The following is a 20,801-nucleotide window of genomic DNA, read 5'->3' on the forward strand; positions in this document are numbered from 1 at the left end:
TCCTTATGCCGGTCCTTGTGCTTTGCGCCACCTGCACTTAGCCCGCTGCGCTACAGCCCGACTCCCCCGAGTCTTTTACTTTTTAAAAATTTATCTTTAGTTACTGGATAGAGAGAGACAGCCAGAAATTGAGAGGGAAGGGGGTGATAGAGAGGGAGAGAGACAGAGAGACACCTGCAGCACTGCTTCACCACTCGCAAAGCTTTGCGCCTGCTGGTGGGGACCAGGAGCTGGAACCTGAATCCTTGTACATTGTAATCTGTGCGCTCAACCAGGTGCACCACCACCCGGCCCCGCCCCTAGCCTTATTGAAAAATATTTGTTTAATTATGAGAGGAAGAGAACCAGAGCATTACTCTGGCCCATGTGATGCTGGGGGCTGAATCTGAGGCCTCAATCTTAAGGGTCCTGCATTTGGTCCAATTTGCTGCCTCCTGGTCCACCTGCTATGTTATAGTTAATTGTCGAAGTGCTGGGGCCTAGGCTGACTTTTAAATCTGTTTTGTTTCAGAGAGAGAGAGGGAGAGAGACACTAGAGCAGTGCTCCACCATGCACCAAACTTCCCCATGAGGCCTGGCCTCAAGCCCTGGCCTTCCCAGAGTGAGGTGTGCACAGCACCCGGAGCCCCTCCCTGCCCCCGCTGCATCTCGGTCCATCATCAGCTCTGCTCAGAGTGTAGCTGAAGAGGCCCCGCTGACAGGGGGAATGGCCTTGGGCTGTGTGGCTTGAGTGCCGCCTGCTCCTGGTCAGCAGAGGATAGAGATGCAGGCACCTTCCTTGCTGCTGGGACCCAGGTGCTCTGGTGGAGGATGGTGCAACTCCGCTTTCTACCTCAGAGCATGGAGGCTAAACTTCCTAGGTTGAGGCCCAGGAGTGTGGGACATACCAGGAGCAGGGTGTGTGAGAGTGGGGGGGGGGGCATGGCCCCTTGCACACAGGAGTGTGGGCATGCACTCAGGAGCAGGGGGTGTGAGAATGCAGGTGGGTCTTTGGAGGCACTGCACAGACAGGGACCCTCCCTCACAGGTGAGGGTGGGACTTGCTTGGGGTTCGCCCAGGCTGCCAGACTCTTCAGCCTGACCCCAGCGCCCCCCTCCCTGGCCATGGTGATTCAGTCTGGTCATAAGGGTCGGGCGGGCAGATGAGCAGAGGGAGCCCAGCGGTCTTCCCGGAGGAGGTGGCTGTGCCGGGCGGGCCGTGCATTCCAGAGCCCTGAGTCAGCGGCCGCCCCCTCGGGCCCGCCCCCAGCGCACGCCCCTCGCTCCATGGCATTCCCGGGTGCTCGGGACTCTGCGCCGGCGCCCAGCGGCGGCGGCCCCTTCCCAGAGCCTGTGCCCCAAGACCCTGCCGGGCAGCGGTGGTGAGTGTGTGGTATGGCTGGGTGGGCACGACCGGGCCAGGCAGCTTGGCCGTGACCAGGCTGAGTCCCTCCACAGCGGCCGGACTTTCCCCTGGAGGCCGCCTGGCCAGGACTCCTAACCCAGCGCCGCAAAAATAGCCAGTGTCTGGATTAGCTCGGCCCAGTCAAGGCTGCAGCCCTGCCGACGAGGTCCTAGGAGCTGAGCCTGGAGCAGTGGCCCCTAGGAGCCACCCGCCCTCTGCTCGCTCCCAGCCATCCACAGGCGGTGCTCTGCTGTCCAGTCCCAGCTGTCCCCATGGGGCCAGGGATGGAGCCATCGCTTGCCCTGGCCCTGAAACTTTAGGGAGCTCCTGCCCGTGACACCCCGATAGAGGAGTGGCTGGGAGCCTGGCGCTGGGCGGCTGGCAGGAGGCCTGGTCTGGCCGGGAGGTCTCCAGCTCTGGGGAGGCCCCTGCAGCTGGCCCACTCCAAACTGTGTCTGTGTCTGCCTGGTGAAGGCGGGAGGAGGACGGGGCCTGGTCGGGGACCCTGGGCTGGGAGGCCCCCCAACTTGGGACTTTCTGGTGGAGAAGATTCAAGGATGAAACTGGCTTTTCAGGTTTGGCCCCGCTCAGCGGGTGCTCCCACTGCCTGAGCCAGCCGTGTTGGCCTGCGCCCCCACCCCCACCGGCTCCAGGAGGAAGCACGGCACCCTGCAGGGGTCCCCAGGAAAGAGTCCAGCCATGGTGCCTCTGGCAGACTGTGTCCCTCTCCCTTCCTGGTGGGCAGGACAGAGGGCTGCAGAGGGGAGCCTCTGCTCACTGTGGGGGCCCTGGGCTCCCCTGTCTTTTAGCCTCCACTGACAGGAGGTCAAGTTCCTGGACTCCCATAGGCACTGAGCCCTGGGACTGGGTGCCTTCTCACCTGTCTCTTGAGATCAGGGACGCAGGACTCAGTTTCGTCCTGGACCCCCTCCTCAGCCTCCATGGGTGTGAGCCCCTCTCAGGGCATAGCACCCCTCAGCCTGAGACCAGACCTCCTGCACTGTTTGCCTTCTCAGCCTGCAGGTTAGGGTCTGGGTGCAGGTTGACTTGAGCAGGTGGTCTTCTTCCCTGCCATGTGCCCTCTTTAGGCCTCAGAGATGACCACATAGGCCCTGGATCTGGGGCCTGTGCTGTCAGTGGCCCTTTTCTGGTCTGGGCAGAGATATGGAAGGCCAGTTTAGCCTGCCCTGCTGCCCTCCCACCTCCCTCCTGCTTCCTCTTTGAAACATACTAGTCTCTTAGTGACAGTTGGTATCGCTTTGCATGTGGTACTGGAGGGCTGAACTCAGGACCCTGTGCTGCAACAGCATCCACTGCTGCCACCGCTCTGCCCTCCACCCACACAGGGGCTAAGGGGGCTGGGGGTGGAGAGTTGAAAGGGGCAGCTGCTAGTGCCACTGAGGGATGCCCAGTTGGGTGGATGCAGTGGGCCAATTCCAGGCTGCCCTTCTGACCCACTTACAAAACTGAAGATCACAAGTCAGGGCTCAGATTGGAAGCTGGAGGAGCTTCGACATTGGACAAGTCCCCACAGGGCATCCAACCCCCTCCAACTGCCCCCCCACTCCAGCTGGCATCTTCAGCACTTACTATGCATAGGTACAACTATCAATGCCCAAGGCTATGGGTTTCTAGGACAGTGGGTGACCAGGGTCAGGAGACTCATGCTGGGGCTGTGGGTGCTCAGGTCTGGGGGTGGAGATAAGTGATGGGGTCTGTAGGCTCACCCACTGCCTCCTTGCATCTGCACCCAGGGCTGCCCCACGTGGGGCCCACAGCACAGCACCCTTTCTCTGTACAGCCCCCTCACAGCCTTCCTGGGCTGGCCAGCATGGCAGGCATGGTGAGCAGCCGCAGTCACTCAAGACATGTCCGTGGGGGCCAGCAGGGCTCTGTCCCCACCTTTTCTGGGAACAGTGGGGCTGCACACTGAACCACTGCCTGTCTGCCCCCACAACCTCATCCCCATTGGGGAGCCTCAACCACTAGAGGCCAAGCTGGGGAACATGCATGGTCTGGTAGGCCGGGTCTGTGCCTCTCGTGAGTGGCCCAGGCTGCAAGGATGGGTGTGTTAAGTGTAAGTGTTCAGGGCCCCGAAGACCCCTTCCTGCCCACCCCTTTGTTGTGCTCTTGTTGCCCCACCCCAGTCTAGCTCAGCTGGGAGTCCCATCACCCCACATCAGGGGGCAGCCTGTCCCGGCATTGTGAGTCTGCAGGACCAGCTGGTCCTGAAGGGGAGGCCTGGTGTGAGGACAGGCTGGAGTGTGGACGTGCCCTAAGGTGCTAGTCAGTGTGTGGGGCTGCTGCCGAGGAAAGGCCACCTGTCCTCAGTGCATGGTGACCTCAGCAGGGGCCACGCTACTGCTTATGGGACTTCTCAGCCTGTTTTCCTGGCCAGACGGAGGAGGCAAGTGGTGTTTTCCCCTTCTGCAGTGCTGGGGACCTGGGCTGTCAGGAGCCTTGGCCTCACCCACAGGACTCCTGGGGCACAGAACAGCGTTGGGTCCTGCCTGGGTGGTGGCCTGCACCGGGCAAGGGCTGTGTGGATGGAGGAGGTGACCCCCTCCCTCCCAGGGCAATGGTTGTGAGGGCTTAGGGCTGGTGTATCAGCCCTCTCCCAGTCAGAGAGCCCATTTCTCTGACCCCCGTAGAATGGGGTTTGACAGGGGCAGGGGGCCCAGTGTGGATGGGATGGGGCTGTGTGTGAGGCTCCCACAATCAGTTCAGATGGAGAGATCTCCCTCTATTCTGCCTGCCTTGGCCTGAGCCTCCTCACAGGTCCACAGTCAGGACTTGGGGTGGAGTTGTGCCTTGGGGACACAACTGGGGTTGGTGGTGGTGCTGGACCAGCAGGAAGGGACACAGGCATCCTGGGCCTTTTCCTGGAAGTGTGAGAGGCCTCAGTTTCTCTGCCTGTGAAGTGCAGGCAGCAGAGGGGGAGGTGGACTGTGGACACTGCCTGTGGCGTGCAGTTCAGTCAGGGGAGACCCAGCTCCTTGAGTATTTTGGGTCCCCTCATGCTCTGGGAGCTTTCCCATTTTGGGGTGGGACCCTGCTTTGAGGCCAGGGTCTTGTGGCTGAGGCAGCTGTCTGCCAGGGGGAGGCTTCGCAGTAGACAAGAGGCCCCTGTGTCTCTGCAGCCCGATGCTCAGAGGGTGCATGGCGCCCCCTGGTGGTCACTGCTGCACATATGGAAGCCGACCACTCGCCCCTATCCCTGTGGCTGCTGGTAGTGACAAGTTGGTGGTGACAGTCTGCTCACTCGTGCTGTCAGGGCTGACCCCTCCCTGCTGGATATGCTGGGGGGTGCCCATTACCTGAAGCCTCCCACCCATGACAGAAGATTACCCTGGCTGTCTTTCAGCTAGATTTTCTTTTAAAAATTTTAAATTTATTTTAATTAATTTATTATTGCATAGAGACAGAGAAATTGAGAGGGGAGGGGGAAGTAGAGAGGGTGAGAGGCACCTGCAGCCCTGCAGATGGGGGCCAGGGACTTGAACCTGGGACCTTGTGCACTGTAATATGTGCACTCAACCAGGTGCACCTCTGCCTGGCCCCTTATTTAGTGGTTAATGAGAAAAATAGGAGGAGAGAGAGAAAGAACCAGACATTGCCTTGGTATGTGTGCTCCTGGGGACTGAACTTGGGACCTCATACTTGAGAGTCCAATGCTTTATCCATTGCCCCACCTCCCATACCACATCCTTTTAAAAAAAATACTCTTTTTTTTTATGCTTTTCAGTTATTATTTTTAAAATATATATTTATTCTCTTTTGTTGTCCTTGCTGTTTTATTGTTGTAGTTATTATTGTCATCGTTGTTGGACAGGGCAGACAGAAATGGAGAGAGGAGGGGAAGACAGAGAGGGGGAGAGAAAGACAGACACTTGCTGACCTGCTTCACTGCCTGTGAAGCGACTCCCTTGCAGGTAGGGAGCCAGGGTTCGAACCAGGGTCCTTACGCTGGTCCTTGCACTTTGCACCACCTGCGCTTAACCCGCTGCTCTACTGTCCAACTCCCCCCCCCCCTTTAAAAAAATTATGTATTGATTGATTCATGAGAAATGATAGGAGAGAAAGAACCAGACCTCACTCTGGTACATGTGCTGCCGGGGATTCAACTCATGCTTGAGAGTCCCATGCCTGTGCCACCTCCCGGACCACCCAGGATCTTTTTTTCTGTAAGATTTTGTTTATTTACATGAGATAGAGTATGTATGTCTGAGAGACAATCAGAGCATTACTCTGGCAAATGAGATATGGGGGATCAAACTTGAGACCTTATGCTTCCAAGTCCAGTGTGCTACCCACTGTACCACCTACCAGAACACAGGCTTGTTCTCCTGTGAGGAAGACAGAAAGCACCATTCAGCTCTGGCAAATGCAGGGCCAGGATGGAGCCTGAGTCTCTGACTTCTGGTCATGTGCCCCTGGCCCCTGGCCTCCTTCCTTCTCCCTCCATGTCTCCTCGGGTCCTGGCAGGCTGCTGACAGGTGTCTGCTGAGAGCAAGCTTTCAATGGCTTGTCCCAATATCAAGGCTCTGTCTGGGTGGGAAGTCTCTTCTGCCAGAGGTCTGAGGGTCTGGTCCAGGTCAGGGTGCAGGACCAGTCCTGCATGTGGCCAGGAGTGGGAACTGTGGTCATGTCTTTGTGGGGTGTCTGGTCTGGACCCCAGGAGCCAGGTCTCTGAGCTGTGCCCTGCTCACAGGTCGCCCATCCTTGGCACCATGAATGAGGCCCGCAGGGACAGCACGAGCAGCCTGCAGCGCAAGAAGCCGCCCTGGCTGAGGTTGGACATCCCTGTGGCCGCCCCAGTGGAGGAGCCCAGCTTCCTGCAGGTAGGTTCTGGGGCATGGGCCGGGGTGAGGGGAGCGGCCAGCTGGGCAGCCCCTCACCCAGCCCCTACACTCAGCCCCTGCGACGCCAGGCCTACCTGCGAAGCGTGAGCATGCCAATGGAGACGGCACGTGGCCCCTCGCCCCCCCATGAGTCCCGGCGAACCGCGCTGCAGCGTCAGCTCTCCATCACACAGACCATCCGCAGGTGGGGCCTCTCGGGCAGCCTGAGCCCTGATCCAGCTCACTTCCCAGCCTCCCTGCCTATCCTCACCTCCCTCCCACCACTCTGTCTCCCACCCCCAACGCACTGGCCTTCACAGCCGACAGGTGCGCTTTGGGGGTGTCTACACGCTGCCCCTCTTGGGGACCCCTGCTGCCCGCAGGGCTCTCCCTCAGCGCTGGTCTCTCTCTCGGTCCCTGCTCAGGTACCCGGGGCAGGGCAGACATGTGTGGGCATGGCTTGAGAGCTGCCGTTCGGCGGGGTGCATGTCCCAGGGCTGTGGCAGCCTGCCAGGGTGATCAGCACCCACTGCCTGCTTCTGAGATGTCTGCGGGCAGCCCCCACCCCTGAACTCTGTCCCTGGGTGTGTATGTGTGTTGTGGGGGGTGCTGTGGATGGGACTCCTGGACTGCTAGTGGAGTTAGCACTAGGCTTGTTTCAGGGGTGCAGTTTGGATTGGGCTTATATTGGGCAGTGTTTGGACTGGGCTTGTTTGAGGGAGGGAGACTGGGCTTGTTTGGGGTCTGGGCAGGGCTGGAACTGGCTGCAGGTTGGGGATGCTGCCCAGGTGTCGCCCCGGCTGAGTCTTCCCCCTGGCAGGAGCACTGCTGACTGGTTCGGGGTCAGCAAGGACAGTGACAGCACCCAAAAGTGGCAGCGCAAGAGCCTGCGGCACTGCAGCCAGCGCTATGGCAAGCTCAAGCCACAGGTGCTCCGCGAGCTGGACCTGCCCAGCCAGGACAACGTGTCCCTGACCAGCACAGAGACGCCCCCACCCCTCTACGTGGGGCCAAGCCAGCTGGGCATGCAGAAGGTGGGCTGCCCTCAGAGGGCGGGCCGGGGGTGACCCTGTGCCGGGACCTGCCCCAACACCCCGTTGCCTCCCCCAGATCATCGACCCCCTGGCCCGGGGCCGAGCCTTCCGTGTGGCAGATGACACCATGGATGGGCTGAGCGTCCCCCACACACCCGTTACCCCGGGAGCCGCCTCCCTCTGCTCCTTCTCCAGCTCCCGCTCAGGCTTCAACCGGCTCCCGCGGAGGCGCAAGCGTGAGTCGGTGGCCAAGATGAGCTTCCGGGCGGCAGCAGCTCTGGTGAAGGTGAATGTGAGACATGGGGGAGCAGGGCCTGGGTGCTGGGGGTGTGGGTGCCTGAGGTAGGGGTCCAGGATGGGTGGGAGAATGGGGCTGGGGTACAGGACCCAGGAGTGGGCCGGTCCTGCAGCCTGCCTCGTCCCTGCAGGGCCGCTCAGTCAGGGACAGCACGCTGCGCCGGGCCCAGCGCCGGAGCTTCACCCCCGCTAGCTTCCTGGAGGAGGACACGGCTGACTTCCCTGAGGAGCTGGACACGTCCTTCTTTGCCCGGGTGAGAGCCTCGGGCGTCACCTTTGCCCCCCGGGATTTTGCCCAGCCTGACGTCCCGTGTTTGATCAGGAAGGTGTCCTCCATGAGGAGCTGTCCACGTACCCGGACGAGGTGTTTGAGTCCCCGTCAGAGGCCGCCATCAAAGACTGGGAGCGGGCACCGGAGCAGGCGGACCTCACTGGCGGTGCCCTGGAGCGCAGCGAGCTGGAGCGCAGCCACCTCATGCTGTGAGTGTGGCCAGGGGCCTCCTAGGGCTGTGTGTGTTGGGTGGTCCTGTGTCTCCCTAGGCTGAGGGTGGTAGTGGTTGCAGGGCCTCCAGCAGCTGGGCTGTGCCCACGGGGGTCTGTTGGACCTAGGGGGGGTGTACCCATGGGGTTCTTCCAGAGCTGTGGGTGCAGGACCTCCCGGGGCTGTGGCCAGGGCCCACCTGGGGCTGTGGGGGGGAGTGATGGGGGTCTGTGGCCCAGGGGCCTCCCGGTTTGGGACTTGGGGGGAGGGGCTGCTGTGACATGGTGTCTCCCAGCCTGGCGCTTGGCTGGGGGCTGATTGTGCGATGTGGGGGTGCCGTCTGGCAGGCCCCTGGAACGCGGCTGGCGGAAGCAGAAGACGGGAGCGGTGGGCGCTGCTGCAGTCTCAACGCCCAGGGTGCGGCTGCGGCAGGAGGTGGTGAGCGCTGCAGGGCAGCGGCGGGGCCAGCGCATAGCGGTGCCAGTGAGCAAGCTCTTCGCGCGGGAGAAGCGGCCCTACGGACTGGGCATGGTGGGCCGGCTAACCAATCGCAGCTACCGCAAGCGCCTGGACAGCTACGTCAAACGGCAGATCGAAGACATGGATGACCACAGGTGGGTACCGGGCGGGGGCGCAGGGTGCGGGGTGTGTGTGTGTGTGTGCAGGGCTGGGACGGGCCTCAGCAGCGCCCTCCCGCAGGCCCTTCTTCACCTACTGGCTCACCTTCGTGCACTCGCTGGTCACCATCCTGGCCGTGAGCATCTATGGCATCGCGCCCGTGGGCTTCTCTCAACACGAGACCGTGGACTCAGTGAGCGCCTGGCCGCGCCCCGGTGGGGGGTTGGGGGCGCTGGCGGGGGTGGGGGGGAGCGGCAGGGGGTGTCTGATGCACCTCCCCCCCGCCAGGTGCTACGGAACCGTGGGGTCTACGAGAATGTCAAGTACGTGCAACAGGAGAACTTCTGGATCGGGCCCAGCTCGGTGAGGGGGTGCGCTGCGGGCAGGGGGCGGGGCCGCGGGGAGGGGCATACGGGCCTAGGGGCCGGGCCCGGGGCCTGCCCACAGCTGAGTCCTCCCGCAGGAGGCGCTGATTCACCTGGGCGCCAAGTTCTCGCCCTGCATGCGCCAGGACCCCCAAGTGCACAGTTTTATCCTGGCGGCGCGGGAGCGCGAGAAGCACTCGGCCTGCTGCGTGCGGAACGACAGGTCCGGCTGCGTGCAGACCTCAGAGGAGGAGTGCTCGGTGCGTGTTCCTCCCGCAGGCCTTCTCAGACCCTGCCAGCAGACCTCTCCCTCTGCCTAGTCTGTACCCCCCTCCCCCCCACTATGTCTTCCCAACACGTCGCTGCTTGAGCCAAGAGAGGTTCAGCCCCGAGTTTGTCGTGGGACACCACGTGGCTGTGGTGGGGGAGGCTGGTGCTGACGTTGGGCGGCCTGTTCCCTGCAGTCCACTCTGGCCGTGTGGGTGAGGTGGCCATCCCATCCCAGCACCCCAGACCTAGCTGGCCACAAGAGGCAGTCTGGCTCCGTGTGCCACCAAGACCCAAGGTCAGTGTGGCCCCAGGGACGGGGAGTGGGTGGGTGGGGGCTGCTGTCAAGGGAAGAAGCAGGGTCTGAGCACACTGCTCTTCAGAGTCTGTGATGAGCCCTCCTCTGAGGATCCCCATGAGTGGCCGGATGACATCACCAAGTGGCCGGTGAGCTGGTTGAGTGGGTGTTGGGCCAGACCTGGGAGGGAGACTGAGCAGAGGGTACAGCTGCTTGATAGCTAGCCCTCCCCCTCACCCAAAGCCCAGAGGGGCCTGTGAGCTCCTGAGCTCAAAACATGGGGAGGGGCCCAGGTGAGACTCTAACCCAAGGCACCCCATCTTGTGACCCAGATCTGCACCAAGAGCAGCGCGGGGAACCACACCAACCATCCCCACATGGACTGTGTCATCACAGGCCGGCCGTGCTGTATCGGCACGAAGGGCAGGTGGGTGTGTGGGCCAGGCTGAGCAGAGTGTGGGGGGCAGAGCCTCTGCGGGGCTGTGAGGCCGCTCCCCCAACCCAAACGACCTTGCAGGTGTGAGATCACCTCCCGGGAGTACTGCGACTTCATGAGGGGCTACTTCCACGAGGAAGCCACACTCTGCTCGCAGGTAGCCTGTAGCGCAGCCCCACCCTCCCTCCCTGCATTGGGTTTGCCCCCTGGGATGCTGACCACCTCCCCCTCCAGGTGCATTGTATGGACGACGTGTGTGGGCTCCTGCCTTTCCTCAACCCTGAGGTGCCTGACCAGTTCTACCGCCTGTGGCTGTCCCTCTTCCTGCACGCTGGGCAAGTGACCTTGTGGGTAGAGTGGGGTGTGTGTGTGTGGGGTGGTCCTCAGGGCCCTCCCCACTGAGTGTCTCCTCTCCACAGAGTCCTGCACTGTCTGGTGTCTGTCTGCTTCCAGATGACTGTGTTGCGGGACCTGGAGAAGCTGGCAGGCTGGCACCGCATCGCCATCATCTACCTGCTGAGTGGCATCACGGGCAACCTGGCCAGCGCCATCTTCCTCCCGTACAGGGCCGAGGTGAGGCTCCGGGACGAGGGGCAGGGTGGACACAGCTCTGGCCGAGGCCCTCGCCAGCTCACAGCTCCCCACCCACAGGTGGGTCCGGCCGGCTCGCAGTTTGGCATCCTGGCCTGCCTCTTCGTGGAGCTCTTCCAGAGCTGGCAGATCCTGGCGCGGCCATGGCGTGCCTTCTTCAAGCTGCTGGCCGTGGTGCTGTTCCTCTTTGCCTTTGGGCTGCTGCCCTGGATCGACAACTTTGCCCACATCTCGGGCTTCGTCAGTGGCCTCTTCCTGTCCTTCGCCTTCCTGCCCTACATCAGCTTTGGCAAGTTTGACCTGTTCCGAAAGCGCTGCCAGATCATCGTGTTCCAGGTGGTCTTTCTGGGGCTCCTGGCGGGCCTGCTGCTGCTCTTCTACGTGCACCCTGTGCGCTGCAAGTGGTGCGAGTTCCTCACCTGCATCCCCTTCACAGACAAGTTCTGTGAGAAGTATGAGCTGGATGCCCAGCTGCACTGAGCCGCTGGGCAGCTGGTGTGCGGGGGCCTCTCACGCCTCCTGCCCTGGCACTTTCTGCCAGTTCCCTGAAGAGTCTTGACGACCACCTCACGTGGCCAATAAATGGACCGGGAGCGTTTTAGCTGCCACTAACTGACTAGCTGTCTTTCCCTTTCTGGTTTTTGTCTGGGTGCTGCAGAGGGAAACCCCAGGGCCCTGGGTCTCCCACCCAGTTCCCAAAGCAGGAGACTATAAAGTGTCTAGTGCCCCACCCTGTTGTGTCCCCTTGGCCAGGCACACTTACTCTGCCTGAGGGTCACTTAGCTGATGACAGCAACAAGGTCTGTCATTTACACACACAGAACACACACCGAGAAGGGACTGGCTCTGCTGGAGCCCTCCTTGCCCCTCTGGGACTCTGTGGGGGCAGTGGTGCCTCCCTGCACAGGCTGTGTCCCCACGTGTAGGCAGAAGGCACTGGCAGGGCTCTCACTGCAGGCTGGCACAGAGCGCAGTCATCTGGTGGAAGAAATGAGTTTCAGCTAGTTTGTTGGTCTCTCACCCCACACCCCCATGGGTCATGCCAGCCTCTGCTGCCTTGAACTCTGGGACAGACTCTTCTGAGTAAAAAGCCAACAGTTTTATTCCGTACACAGGGGAAGGATGACATGGTTTGGGATCAGGTGGGTCCATTCCTGCTTCTCTGGTCCTGGGGCTGAGGCCCAGGCCATGCTGACAAGCACGCCTTGGCCAAGGCCAGCTCAGCTCTTTTCTGTGAGAAGCGACAGTGGTGGATACATCCCTCTGCTGGGGGCCAAGTGTGGCCACCGATGTGGAGCCCTTGTCTGGAGCTTCACTTCTGCCGCAGCTTCTTGATGAAGGACACCTCATCTCGGTTCCGGATTCCGTAGCTGAGAGAAGGAGAGGCAGCATGTAGGTGTGGGAACATCTTCCCAGCTCAAGCCCCTCCCCATGCCGCTCCCTGCAGGAGGGCCTTCCTAGTCCCAGGTCCCCAGGAACAGGTGCAGACCCCTCCCTCCAGAGAGGCCCTGGCAGTGCAAATGGTCTGTACTTACTCTCGAAGCTTCTTCCTGTTCTCTGTGAGCTTCTCACCTGCAGAGGTCAAGTGGTACGTTCTCCACACATAAGACCTGCGTGGTAGGATTCAGGTGACACACTGGCTGGTGAGCGAGCGACCACCGTGCAGAAGATGTTTGAGAGGATTTAGCTCAGCTCTGGGACCCATGGCAGCTGGCCTCCTCTTCCAGACTCTCCTAACAGGCCTAAGGCTACAAGGAGATTCTACTCTCATAGAGGTGTGTGTGTGTGTGTGTGTGTGTGTGTGTGTGCAGAGATGATGGGGAGACCAGGCTGAGTAGGCCCTTGCCCATCTGGGGCTGGGGACTGTCAGTGTTCTGGGGGTTGAGATAGCTCTTGAGCCACTCACCAGCTGATGTGCTGCACGCCCCCTTCCCGCTCCTGCCTCAGCTGCACGTGCCTCTGGATGGCTTTCTTCAGGTCCAGGACAGTGGCGTTCTGGATGACAACCACAGCTGCAATCAGGGATACAAGAGGGAGAAGGCCCATGAGGGGCCTGCAGCCACAGCCATGGGCAGCAGCACCCACAGGCCTAGGTCTCTGGCTGAGGTCCTCCTGGGGGGGGGTCCCCTGCCCCCTTGCTCACCCCAGGAAATAGAGGGGTGGGTGGGAGGGGGGAACTTACGCATCACTTCTCCGTCCATCTTGCACACTCGGACTGTCATTGCTTGGCCGTACTCGAGTGCTATCTGGGAGTTGACCTCCTCCAGGGTCACCTAGGGAAAAGCAAGGATGGGGTGAAACCCAGCAACACAGAAACCTGCTTTGTGTGGCCAGGAGGAGGCGCCCTGCCTCAGGAAGGACAAGAAGAGGAACAAGTTCTCGCTGGTGTCAGGGTCTCCCAAATTATATATTATTTAAAAAAGGCTTTTTTAAAAAAAAAAAAATATAGAGGAGAGTGTGAATACAGTTTCAATTAGCAGCTCAAGATCTCACACTGTGCTGTACAACTGTGTTACCTCCCAAACTGCTCCCAAATCCCTTAATTTAATAAGAAAGAGAAATTAAGAGGGGAGAGAAAGAGAGACACCTGCAGCACTGTTTCACATCTCATGAAGTCTTCTCTCTTCAGGTGGGTAATGGGGACTTGAACCTGGGTCCCTGAGCCTGGTGATGTGTGTGTTCAATCTGGTGTGTCACCACATATATATAATCATACCACACACACACATAATGTATTGACGACTTCTATTATAAGGGACCAGAGCACTACTCAGCCCTGGCTCACACTGATGCCAGGAACTGAACCTGGGCCCTCAGTAGTGCAGTTCCAATCCCGTAAATCTCTCTCAGGCAGGGGTCAGGAGGTGGCACACCTGGTTAAGTGCTCATATCACAGTGCGCCAGGACCCAGGTTCGAGCCCCCGGTCCCCAACTGTAGGGGGAAAGCTTCACAGGCAGTGAAGCTGGGCTGCTGGTGTCTCTCTCTCTCTCCCCTCCCTCTCAATTTCTCTCTATCTAATGACAAATAAATAAAAATATATTGCCATGACTTCTGTTTTGTTCAAACTAGAAGAAGCTCAGGAGAAGACTGCTGAAACGAGTAAGGAGAATAAACACAGAGGGGGCAGGGAGTCGGGCGGTAGGGCAGCGGGTTAAGCGCAGGTGGCAAAGCGCAAGGACCGGCGTAAGGATGCCGGTTCGGGCCCCCGGCTCCCCACCTTCAGGGGAGTCACTTCACAGGCGGTGAAGCAGGTCTGCAGGTGTCTGTCTTTCTCTCCCCCGCTCCGTCTTCCCCTCCTCTCTCCATTTCTCTCTGTCCTATCCAACAACAATGACATCAATAATAACTACAACAATAAAACAACAAGGGCAACAAAAGGGAATAAATAAATATTTAAAAAAAAAACAAAACAACAGAGGGGGCAAAGGAAGAACTCTGGTCTTTGGGTCCTGGCTGGGGCCTCTGGCCCAGGGTGAGGCAAGGGAGAGCAACAAGAGAGACCTTGTAACTTCCAGAAAACAGAATTTAGCTAGAAAACTCCACGGTGGTTTAGGTCACCGGGACCTCAAGGCAGGATTTCATCGCCAAAGCGATGTTGCAGTGAGGAGGGGATCGGCCTTGGAGATTCTGTTCTAGCTTCCCAGCACCTCCTGTACCTGGATCGGAAGGTCGCACAGCAGCGGGTCTTGCACCACCATGGCGAGGCCCTCTTGGAAAACGTCCACCGCCTCTGAGTGCGGAAGCGCCTCATCCTCGTCGTCCTCCGCCGTCTCTGTCTCTGCCGCGGGGACTGCAGGGTCCGCCAGCTTGCCGCTCTGCCGGGTTAGCTAAGCTGTCTCCCTGCTCCGGGCGCTTTTCTTCCCTCCGCTTCCCGTAGCGGGGGCGGGGCTTCTCACGAGCAGCCGCGGGGCCAATCAGAGGTGCGACCCACCCTTGTCGCGGGGCCAGTCCGGTGCGAGGTGGGCTGGGGCGGGACCAATCAGGGGCGCGATGTGGAACCAATCAAACACGCGATGTAGGCTGCCTCGGGACCAATAAGGGCGCGAGGCGGCTTGCCTCCCACTCGGTGGGAGCGCCGCGGGGGCTGCCGGGAACGCTGCGCCATGCTGCTTTTCTGTCCGTGCTGCGGGAACGGCCTGATAGTGGAAGAGGGACAACGTTGCCACCGCTTCGCCTGCAATACCTGCCCGTACGTGCACAACGTCACCCGCAAGGTGGGTCCGAGGAAGTGGATGCTCATCGGAGAGCAGCTCTCCGCGAGGTGGTTTGTGGAGGTGTGTGTGGGGGGTGTCCCTTCTCAGACGGCAGGTTCCCCCGCTCCCTGTTCTTCGCTCCCTCTTCCCGGTCGGACCCTCCGTCCTTCACGCCCCGGGTGCGGGTCCCGTTCGTGTGCGGGTTGCGCCCCGTACCACCCAGGGCTGTTGCGGAAGCTGTTGGCGCCGCTCGCCCTCCCGACTCCCGGGAAAAGCTGAGAGAGCGTGGGCACGACACCGAGTGGGACGTTTGTCTTGTTCTTTAATGACTGCTCGTCAGCAAATAATCCCCTGGTGCAGAGGACTGGGGCGCACCTGGCCGTGGTTCCTGCATTGCCGTGTCCTCCCCGTGTCTCTCGGGGAAGCATCCCACCGCGGGTCCTCCAGACTCAGGGAGGTGCCCCGTGGAGCAGGGAGGGGGCGTCTTGGTCCTCATTAGTGGCCTCAGCTGTGTAGAGGGACGTCAGGGGAAACCGAGGCAGGATTGGTTCGGCTGTTTCCTTACTTGCCGAACTTGTTTCCTTACGGACCACTCTCGTTTGTCAGGTAACAAATCGGAAGTACCCAAAGCTGAAGGAAGTGGATGATGTGCTTGGGGGAGCAGCTGCCTGGGAGAATGTTGACTCCACTGCAGGTGAGAGGGAAAGCTCCGTGGGCCGAGCTGCGGGCCAGGTCTCCCCGGGCAAACAAATCGGAATTTGTTACTCGCCATTTGATGTCTGTGTGGAGTGAGCATCCGAACAGACAAAATGTTTCTTCCTTAATAACTTGTTGCACAGCAGGATCGGCTCAGTCTGGAGTCCCTGCACAAGCGGGCTAGAAGCTGGTGGGGCTCCTCCATCTCTTGGGCGGTAGTGTGTATTCAGAGGTAGGGAGAGGACAGAGTGAGTTTACAGACAAAAAGCATTTATGCGATAACTAGGTTGTGTCTTTCTCTCTTCTCTGTCTTCCCCCTCCTCTCTCCATTTCTCTCTGTCCTATTGACGACATCAGTAACAACAACAATAATAAACACAACAATGATAAAACGGCAAAGGCAACAAAAGGGAATAAATAAATAAATATTAAGAAAAAAAATAAAGGAAAAAGGACTGGGGAGATAGCATCATGATCATACAAACAGCTTTCATGCCTGAGGCTCTGGGGTCCCAGGTTCAATCCCCCGCACCACCATAAACCAGAGCTGAGCAGTGCTCTGGTAAAAAAAAAAAAAAAGAAAAAAAGTTGGATCCCCAATCATGAGTTCCTAAGTTTTTTTATTTTTATATTTTTTATTTAAGGTTTTTTTTTTTTTTTTAATTTTTTAACCAGAGCACTGTTCAGCTCTGGCATACAGTGGTGCAGGGGATTGAACCTGGGACCCCAGAGCCTCAGGCATGAGAGTCTGTTTGCATAACCATTATGCTATCTACCCATCGCCCTTATTTTTATTTTTTAACTTTTAATTTTTTGCCTCCGGGGTTATTGCTGGGACTGTGAATCCACTGCTCCAGGAGGCCTTTTTTTCCCCTATATTTGTTGCCCTTGTTGCTCTTCTTGTTGTTATTGTTATGGTTGTTATTGATGTTGTTTTTGGATAGGACAGAGAGAGGGGAGAGAAAGACAGACACCTGCAGACTTGCTCCACCGCCTGTGAAGCGACTCCCCTGCATGTGGGGAGCTGGGGGCTTGAACTGGGATCCTTAGGCCAGTCTTTGCACTTCGTGCCATATGCGCTTAACCTTCTGTGCTACCACCAGACCCCTGGTTAAGGTTTTTTTTTTAAGAATACATTCTTTTAAAATATTTTAATGAATTAATTTAATTTTTTTTTATTTTTTTATTTTAACCAGACCACTGCTAAGCTCTGGCTGATGGTGGTACAGGGGATTGAACGTGGCACTTTGGAGCCTCAGGCATGAGAGTCTCTTTGCATAACCATTATGCTATCTACCCCTGCCCTGGTTCCTAAGTTTGATCCCTGGTATTGCATGTGCCAGAGAGATGCTCTGGTTCTCTCTCTCTTATAGATAAAATTAAAAGAAGAAGAAGAAGGAAAAAAAACTCAGGAAGCAGTGGATTTGTTGTGCTGGCACTGAACCCTCCTGATGAGCCTGTTGGCAATAAAAAAAAAAAAAATCCTTTATTTTGGACAGAACAGAAATTGAGAGGGAGAGACATCTGTAGCACTGCTTCTCCATGTGTGAAGCTTCCCCACTGCGGGTGGGGACAAGGGGCTCGAACCTGGGTCCTTGCTCGCTGTAATGTGTATCCTAACCAAGTGCACCACTGTCCAGCCCCTTTATTCTTTTTCACCAGAGTGCTGCTCAGCTCTGGCTTGTGATAGTGCTGGGACTGATTTGGGAGCTCAGAACTTCAGACATGAAAGTTGTTTGCATAGCTACTAGCTGTTTCCCTAACCCTTTGCTGTAGATTTTCAAAAAGTTGATTCTACAGAGCATTAAATTGCAGTCCAAGCAATTCGTATAATTAGTTTCAGTCTTGACTTTGCATGATAGAGAAAATAGGGATGGGAAGAGGCCTAGCCTACACCTGTACTGAGAGGAAGAAGAGCTAACTTTTTTTTTTTTACACCAGAGCGCACGTGTTACAGTGCTCAAGGACCAGAGTTTGAGCCCCTGGTCTCCGCCTGCAGGGGAAAGCCTTGCAAGTGGTGAAGCAGGGCTGCAGGTGTCTCTCTCCCTCTTATCACCCCCTTCCTCTCAATTTCTGGCAGTCCATCCAATAAATAAGTAAAGATAATAATAATAATAATGTGTTCTCTTAATAAAAAATGAGAAAGTTCAGGAACACTTTAGTGGCATGTGTTTGAGCCCCCATGCTGGGGGAGTACATGGACCACCCACAGAGATGCATGACACCACTCCGAACCTCACGTAGGGGCGCATGACCCCCACACTGAACACCACAGCTGAACCATAGTTCCAGCTAATCCTCAACCAGAAAGGACCGGCATAAGGATCCCGGTTCCAGCCCTGGCTCCCCACCTGCAAAGGAGTCGCTTCATAGGCGGTGAAGCAGGTCTGCAGGTATCTGTCTTTCTCTCTCACTCTCTGTCTTCCCCTCCTCTCTCCATTTCTTTCTGTCCTATCCAGCAACAACGTCAACAGTAATAACTACAACACAAAAAACAAGGGCAACAAAAGGGAATAAATAAACGAATATTTAAAAAAAAAAAAACAAGCCCTCAACCAGAGTTGAGAGAAGTGGGACCAGGATGGGTGGGGGTGTTTTCTAGCTCACAGGTTTCTGACCTCCTTCAGTGGGAGCGTTACCACCGTCTGTGGCTTTAACTGTCATTCCTCTTGTTTCCAGAGCCGTGTCCCAAATGTGAGCATCCCCGTGCCTATTTCATGCAGCTGCAGACACGTTCCGCGGACGAGCCGATGACCACGTTCTACAAATGCTGCAACACTCAATGTGGCCATCGCTGGAGGGACTAGGACACCCCGAGTGGGTTCTCAGCTGTGAGTGCCAGCTTCATCCTGAATTTCTTGGCTGGTGTGACAGGAAATGCTCCCTCTCTGAGTTAGTGCTGTCCACACTGACATCTGGGAGGTGGTATGGCAGGCAGCTCCCTCTCCTGGATGTACTGTTTCAGGTTCTGGTCACCTTGGGCATGTGCTGGGCAGTTGGCATCCTTGCCATCAGCTAATACTCTTAAACACTACTCTGGTGGTCTGGGAGGTGGCACAGTGATAAGGCTTTGGACTCTCAAGCATGAGGTCCTGAGTTCGATCCCTGGCAGCACATGTGCCAGAGTGATGTCTGGTTCTTTCTCTCTCCTCCTATTTTTCTCATGAATAAATAAAATCTTTAAAAAACAAAACACTACTCTGTTCGCACAGTCAGTAAAGCTAAGTGCCAGTTTATGTTTGACTGTTCTGTCTTTACATTTTTAAGTGTGCCTTAAAAACCTTTATGTCTGGGAGCCAGGCGGTGGCGCAGCAGCTTAAGCACACATGGCGGAAAGCACACGGACTGGCATCAGGATCCCGGTTCGAGCCCCCGGCTCCCCACCTGCAGGGGAGTTGCTTCACAGGTGGTGAAAGCAGGTCTGCAGGTGTCTATCTTTCTCTTCCCCTCACTGTCTTCTCCTCCTCTCTCCATTTCTCTCTGCCCTATCCAATAACAACAGCAATATCAGCAACAATAATAACGACGATAAACAACAAGGGAAACAAAAAGGGAAAATAAAAAAAATAAAAACCCTTTATGGTCAAAATGTGTCATCGTGACTGGGAAGGTGGCTCCGTGAAGGGTTTACGCAGGAAGCCCTGAGTCTCTCACCACGTATGCTGGAGTGCCGCCCTGATCATTTCTCTCTCCTTAATGAATACCCCTCAGGGTTGGTGGACGTAAAAGTAGTAAAGTATGCTTGGTGGCTGCGCGCTCCCCAGGCCTTGGCCACTGCCTCTCTTCCCTCTGCCTGTTGATTTGTCTCCTTGCCGTCCTTTGGAGAAAGCAGGTGTCCTGAGTTCTTTCAGGTATTAGTGGAGCCTGAGGAAGGTGTCCTGGAACGCACTGGGGTAAAGCCTGGGGATTAGAAAGTCATAATCTGCATCGTGGCAGCCTCCAGCCTGGAGTAATGGTTTCGAAGCCTGGGGCTTTTGGTCTTCTGCCCTGAGCCCTTTGTCTGTGGACCCCGTCTGGGCAGGTGGTGCCAGCAGAGAGCAAGCTTCTTGCGCTCTGCTGCTATGTAGGCCGGTGTGATGGTTCGGGGGCCTCTGCAGGGCCGAAGTTGTTCTCGGGACACCAACGAGGAAGTCTTATGACATCACGGGACTTAAGTGTGAGCCTTTGGGATGCGGATGACTTTCTTGAGACTCGGTGTCTTTCCCAGAAACGTTTCTTTGGGTTTCATGTGATTGTAACTGATGACATATGTGAACCTGTCCCTGAGCCTGTCGCTACAGTTATTCTGTTTGAAAGCAGTTTGTTCTAGTTTGGCAAGTGTGGTTTTGTGTTATCTTTAGTATCTGCTGCTTATGGCACTTTTTAAATGATTTATGCTCGCTGCTTATCTCGTCACCCCTATATGCACTTGTGCTGTGAGTCCAGCTCAGTCTAGAGCCTCTTTGACTCCTGCTTAGGAGTGTTTTGGGTTCACAGGACTGTGAAGTCTGTCAAACACCACATGTCCGGTGCATGCACAGGGGGACTCACAGCATGCTCAGGAGACCCTGAAGGGGCGGGTGCGCCTCTCCTCCAGCCAGTGCCTCTGAGGGCTTCACACTCAGGCCTTGATCTGGCCAGCCAGGACTCTGGAGTTACCTAGAGCGTGGCTCAGTGGTGGAGCCTGGGACTTGCACGTGTGAGGCCCACACCTTGCTCCCCAGCATCACATGTACAGAGTGAGTCAACACTCTCACCGCTTTCAGAACGACCGCATGAATCCAGGGCACCCCCATCCCTGTCCCAACAGAGCTTGGTGTCACCTGTCTGGCTGTGCAGGGGGCCCCAGGTGAAGAACTCCAGCCTGGGCTCCCTGGGAAATGCGTCCACGCTGGTGCTTTTAGGATATCTGCGCTCACTTCCCTCCACACCGTCCTACTACTCTCTGGGCACTGAAGATACATCATGTTCATGCACACTTGGTTGGGCATAAGGACCTGGGTTCAAGCCCCTAATCCCCAAATGCAGGGGGAAGCTTCGCAAGTAGTGAAGCAGGTCTGTCTCTATACCCATTCCCTCTCAATTTCTGTCTACCCAAAGACAAAAAACAAACAAAAACTTTTAAAAAGTTGTACTCTGGGGGGTCAGTCAGTAGCGCAGCAAGTTGAGCGCATGTGGCATAAAGCGCAAGGATGATGTAAGGATCCTGGTTTGAGCCCCAGGCTCCCCACCTGCAGGGAGTCGCTTCATAGGCGGTGAAACAGGTCTGCAGGTGTCTATCTTTCTCCCCCCCTCTCTGTCTTCCCCTCCCTTCTTCATT

General features: G+C 57.2%; 3 protein-coding genes across 9 annotated transcripts; 2 read left to right on the top strand and 1 right to left on the bottom strand.

Moving 5' to 3' along the window:
* Window positions 1-1,204: 1,204 nt before the first annotated feature.
* Window positions 1,205-11,228, top strand: RHBDF1 (rhomboid 5 homolog 1). Of its 7 annotated transcripts, XM_060172721.1 has the most exons (19): window positions 1,205-1,361; window positions 6,096-6,225; window positions 6,300-6,430; window positions 6,546-6,650; window positions 7,046-7,259; window positions 7,336-7,551; window positions 7,670-7,810; window positions 7,879-8,036; window positions 8,385-8,651; window positions 8,737-8,848; window positions 8,944-9,018; window positions 9,119-9,280; window positions 9,485-9,585; window positions 9,671-9,734; window positions 9,918-10,012; window positions 10,103-10,178; window positions 10,256-10,356; window positions 10,441-10,594; window positions 10,673-11,228. In XM_060172721.1, exons 1-19 carry the CDS (start codon window positions 1,267-1,269, stop codon window positions 11,090-11,092), a joined length of 2,817 nt encoding a protein of 938 aa, XP_060028704.1. In that variant the 5' UTR covers window positions 1,205-1,266; the 3' UTR covers window positions 11,093-11,228. The 7 variants fall into 7 exon arrangements, with proteins under 7 accessions (XP_060028704.1, XP_060028702.1, XP_060028701.1 ...); XM_060172719.1 differs by lacking the exon at window positions 1,205-1,361 and having other exon boundaries at window positions 10,256-10,306; window positions 10,475-10,594; XM_060172718.1 differs by lacking the exon at window positions 1,205-1,361 and having other exon boundaries at window positions 7,336-7,545; window positions 7,688-7,810.
* A 468-nt stretch (window positions 11,229-11,696) lies between these two features.
* On the bottom strand, window positions 11,697-14,490 carry SNRNP25 (small nuclear ribonucleoprotein U11/U12 subunit 25). Its single transcript, XM_007527962.3, has 5 exons — window positions 14,270-14,490; window positions 12,795-12,885; window positions 12,519-12,624; window positions 12,148-12,222; window positions 11,697-11,982 (listed from the first exon to the last, which is right to left on the bottom strand). The coding sequence occupies exons 1-5, from the start codon at window positions 14,309-14,311 to the stop codon at window positions 11,925-11,927; spliced, it is 372 nt and encodes a 123-aa protein (XP_007528024.1). The 5' UTR covers window positions 14,312-14,490; the 3' UTR covers window positions 11,697-11,924.
* Window positions 14,491-14,670: 180 nt separating this feature from the next.
* On the top strand, window positions 14,671-18,738 carry POLR3K (RNA polymerase III subunit K). Its single transcript, XM_007527961.3, has 3 exons — window positions 14,671-14,827; window positions 15,413-15,500; window positions 18,182-18,738. The coding sequence occupies exons 1-3, from the start codon at window positions 14,717-14,719 to the stop codon at window positions 18,307-18,309; spliced, it is 327 nt and encodes a 108-aa protein (XP_007528023.1). The 5' UTR covers window positions 14,671-14,716; the 3' UTR covers window positions 18,310-18,738.
* The last annotated feature ends 2,063 nt before the right edge of the window (window positions 18,739-20,801 follow it).

This window comes from Erinaceus europaeus, chromosome 15, assembly GCF_950295315.1.
Source record: "Erinaceus europaeus chromosome 15, mEriEur2.1, whole genome shotgun sequence".
Classification (NCBI taxonomy): Eukaryota; Metazoa; Chordata; class Mammalia; order Eulipotyphla; family Erinaceidae; genus Erinaceus; species Erinaceus europaeus.

What these genes read in the sequence shown, in the direction of transcription:
- POLR3K (XM_007527961.3), top strand. Translation starts at nt 14,717, where the DNA reads ATGCTGCTTTTCTGTCCGTGCTGCGGGAACGGCCTGATAGTGGAAGAG. An exon ending in TGCACAACGTCACCCGCAAG is followed by an intron (nt 14,828 to 15,412) that starts GTGGGTCCGAGG and finishes CTCGTTTGTCAG; the next exon opens with GTAACAAATCGGAAGTACCC. An exon ending in GAATGTTGACTCCACTGCAG is followed by an intron (nt 15,501 to 18,181) that starts GTGAGAGGGAAA and finishes TCTTGTTTCCAG; the next exon opens with AGCCGTGTCCCAAATGTGAG.
- RHBDF1 (XM_060172721.1), top strand. Translation starts at nt 1,267, where the DNA reads ATGGCATTCCCGGGTGCTCGGGACTCTGCGCCGGCGCCCAGCGGCGGC. An exon ending in TCTGGATCGGGCCCAGCTCG is followed by an intron (nt 9,019 to 9,118) that starts GTGAGGGGGTGC and finishes GTCCTCCCGCAG; the next exon opens with GAGGCGCTGATTCACCTGGG. An exon ending in TCCCTCTTCCTGCACGCTGG is followed by an intron (nt 10,357 to 10,440) that starts GCAAGTGACCTT and finishes TCCTCTCCACAG; the next exon opens with AGTCCTGCACTGTCTGGTGT.
- SNRNP25 (XM_007527962.3), bottom strand. Translation starts at nt 14,311, where the DNA reads ATGGTGGTGCAAGACCCGCTGCTGTGCGACCTTCCGATCCAG. An exon ending in TGTGCGACCTTCCGATCCAG is followed by an intron (nt 12,886 to 14,269) that starts GTACAGGAGGTG and finishes GCTTTTCCCTAG; the next exon opens with GTGACCCTGGAGGAGGTCAA. An exon ending in AACAGGAAGAAGCTTCGAGA is followed by an intron (nt 11,983 to 12,147) that starts GTAAGTACAGAC and finishes TCCTTCTCTCAG; the next exon opens with CTACGGAATCCGGAACCGAG.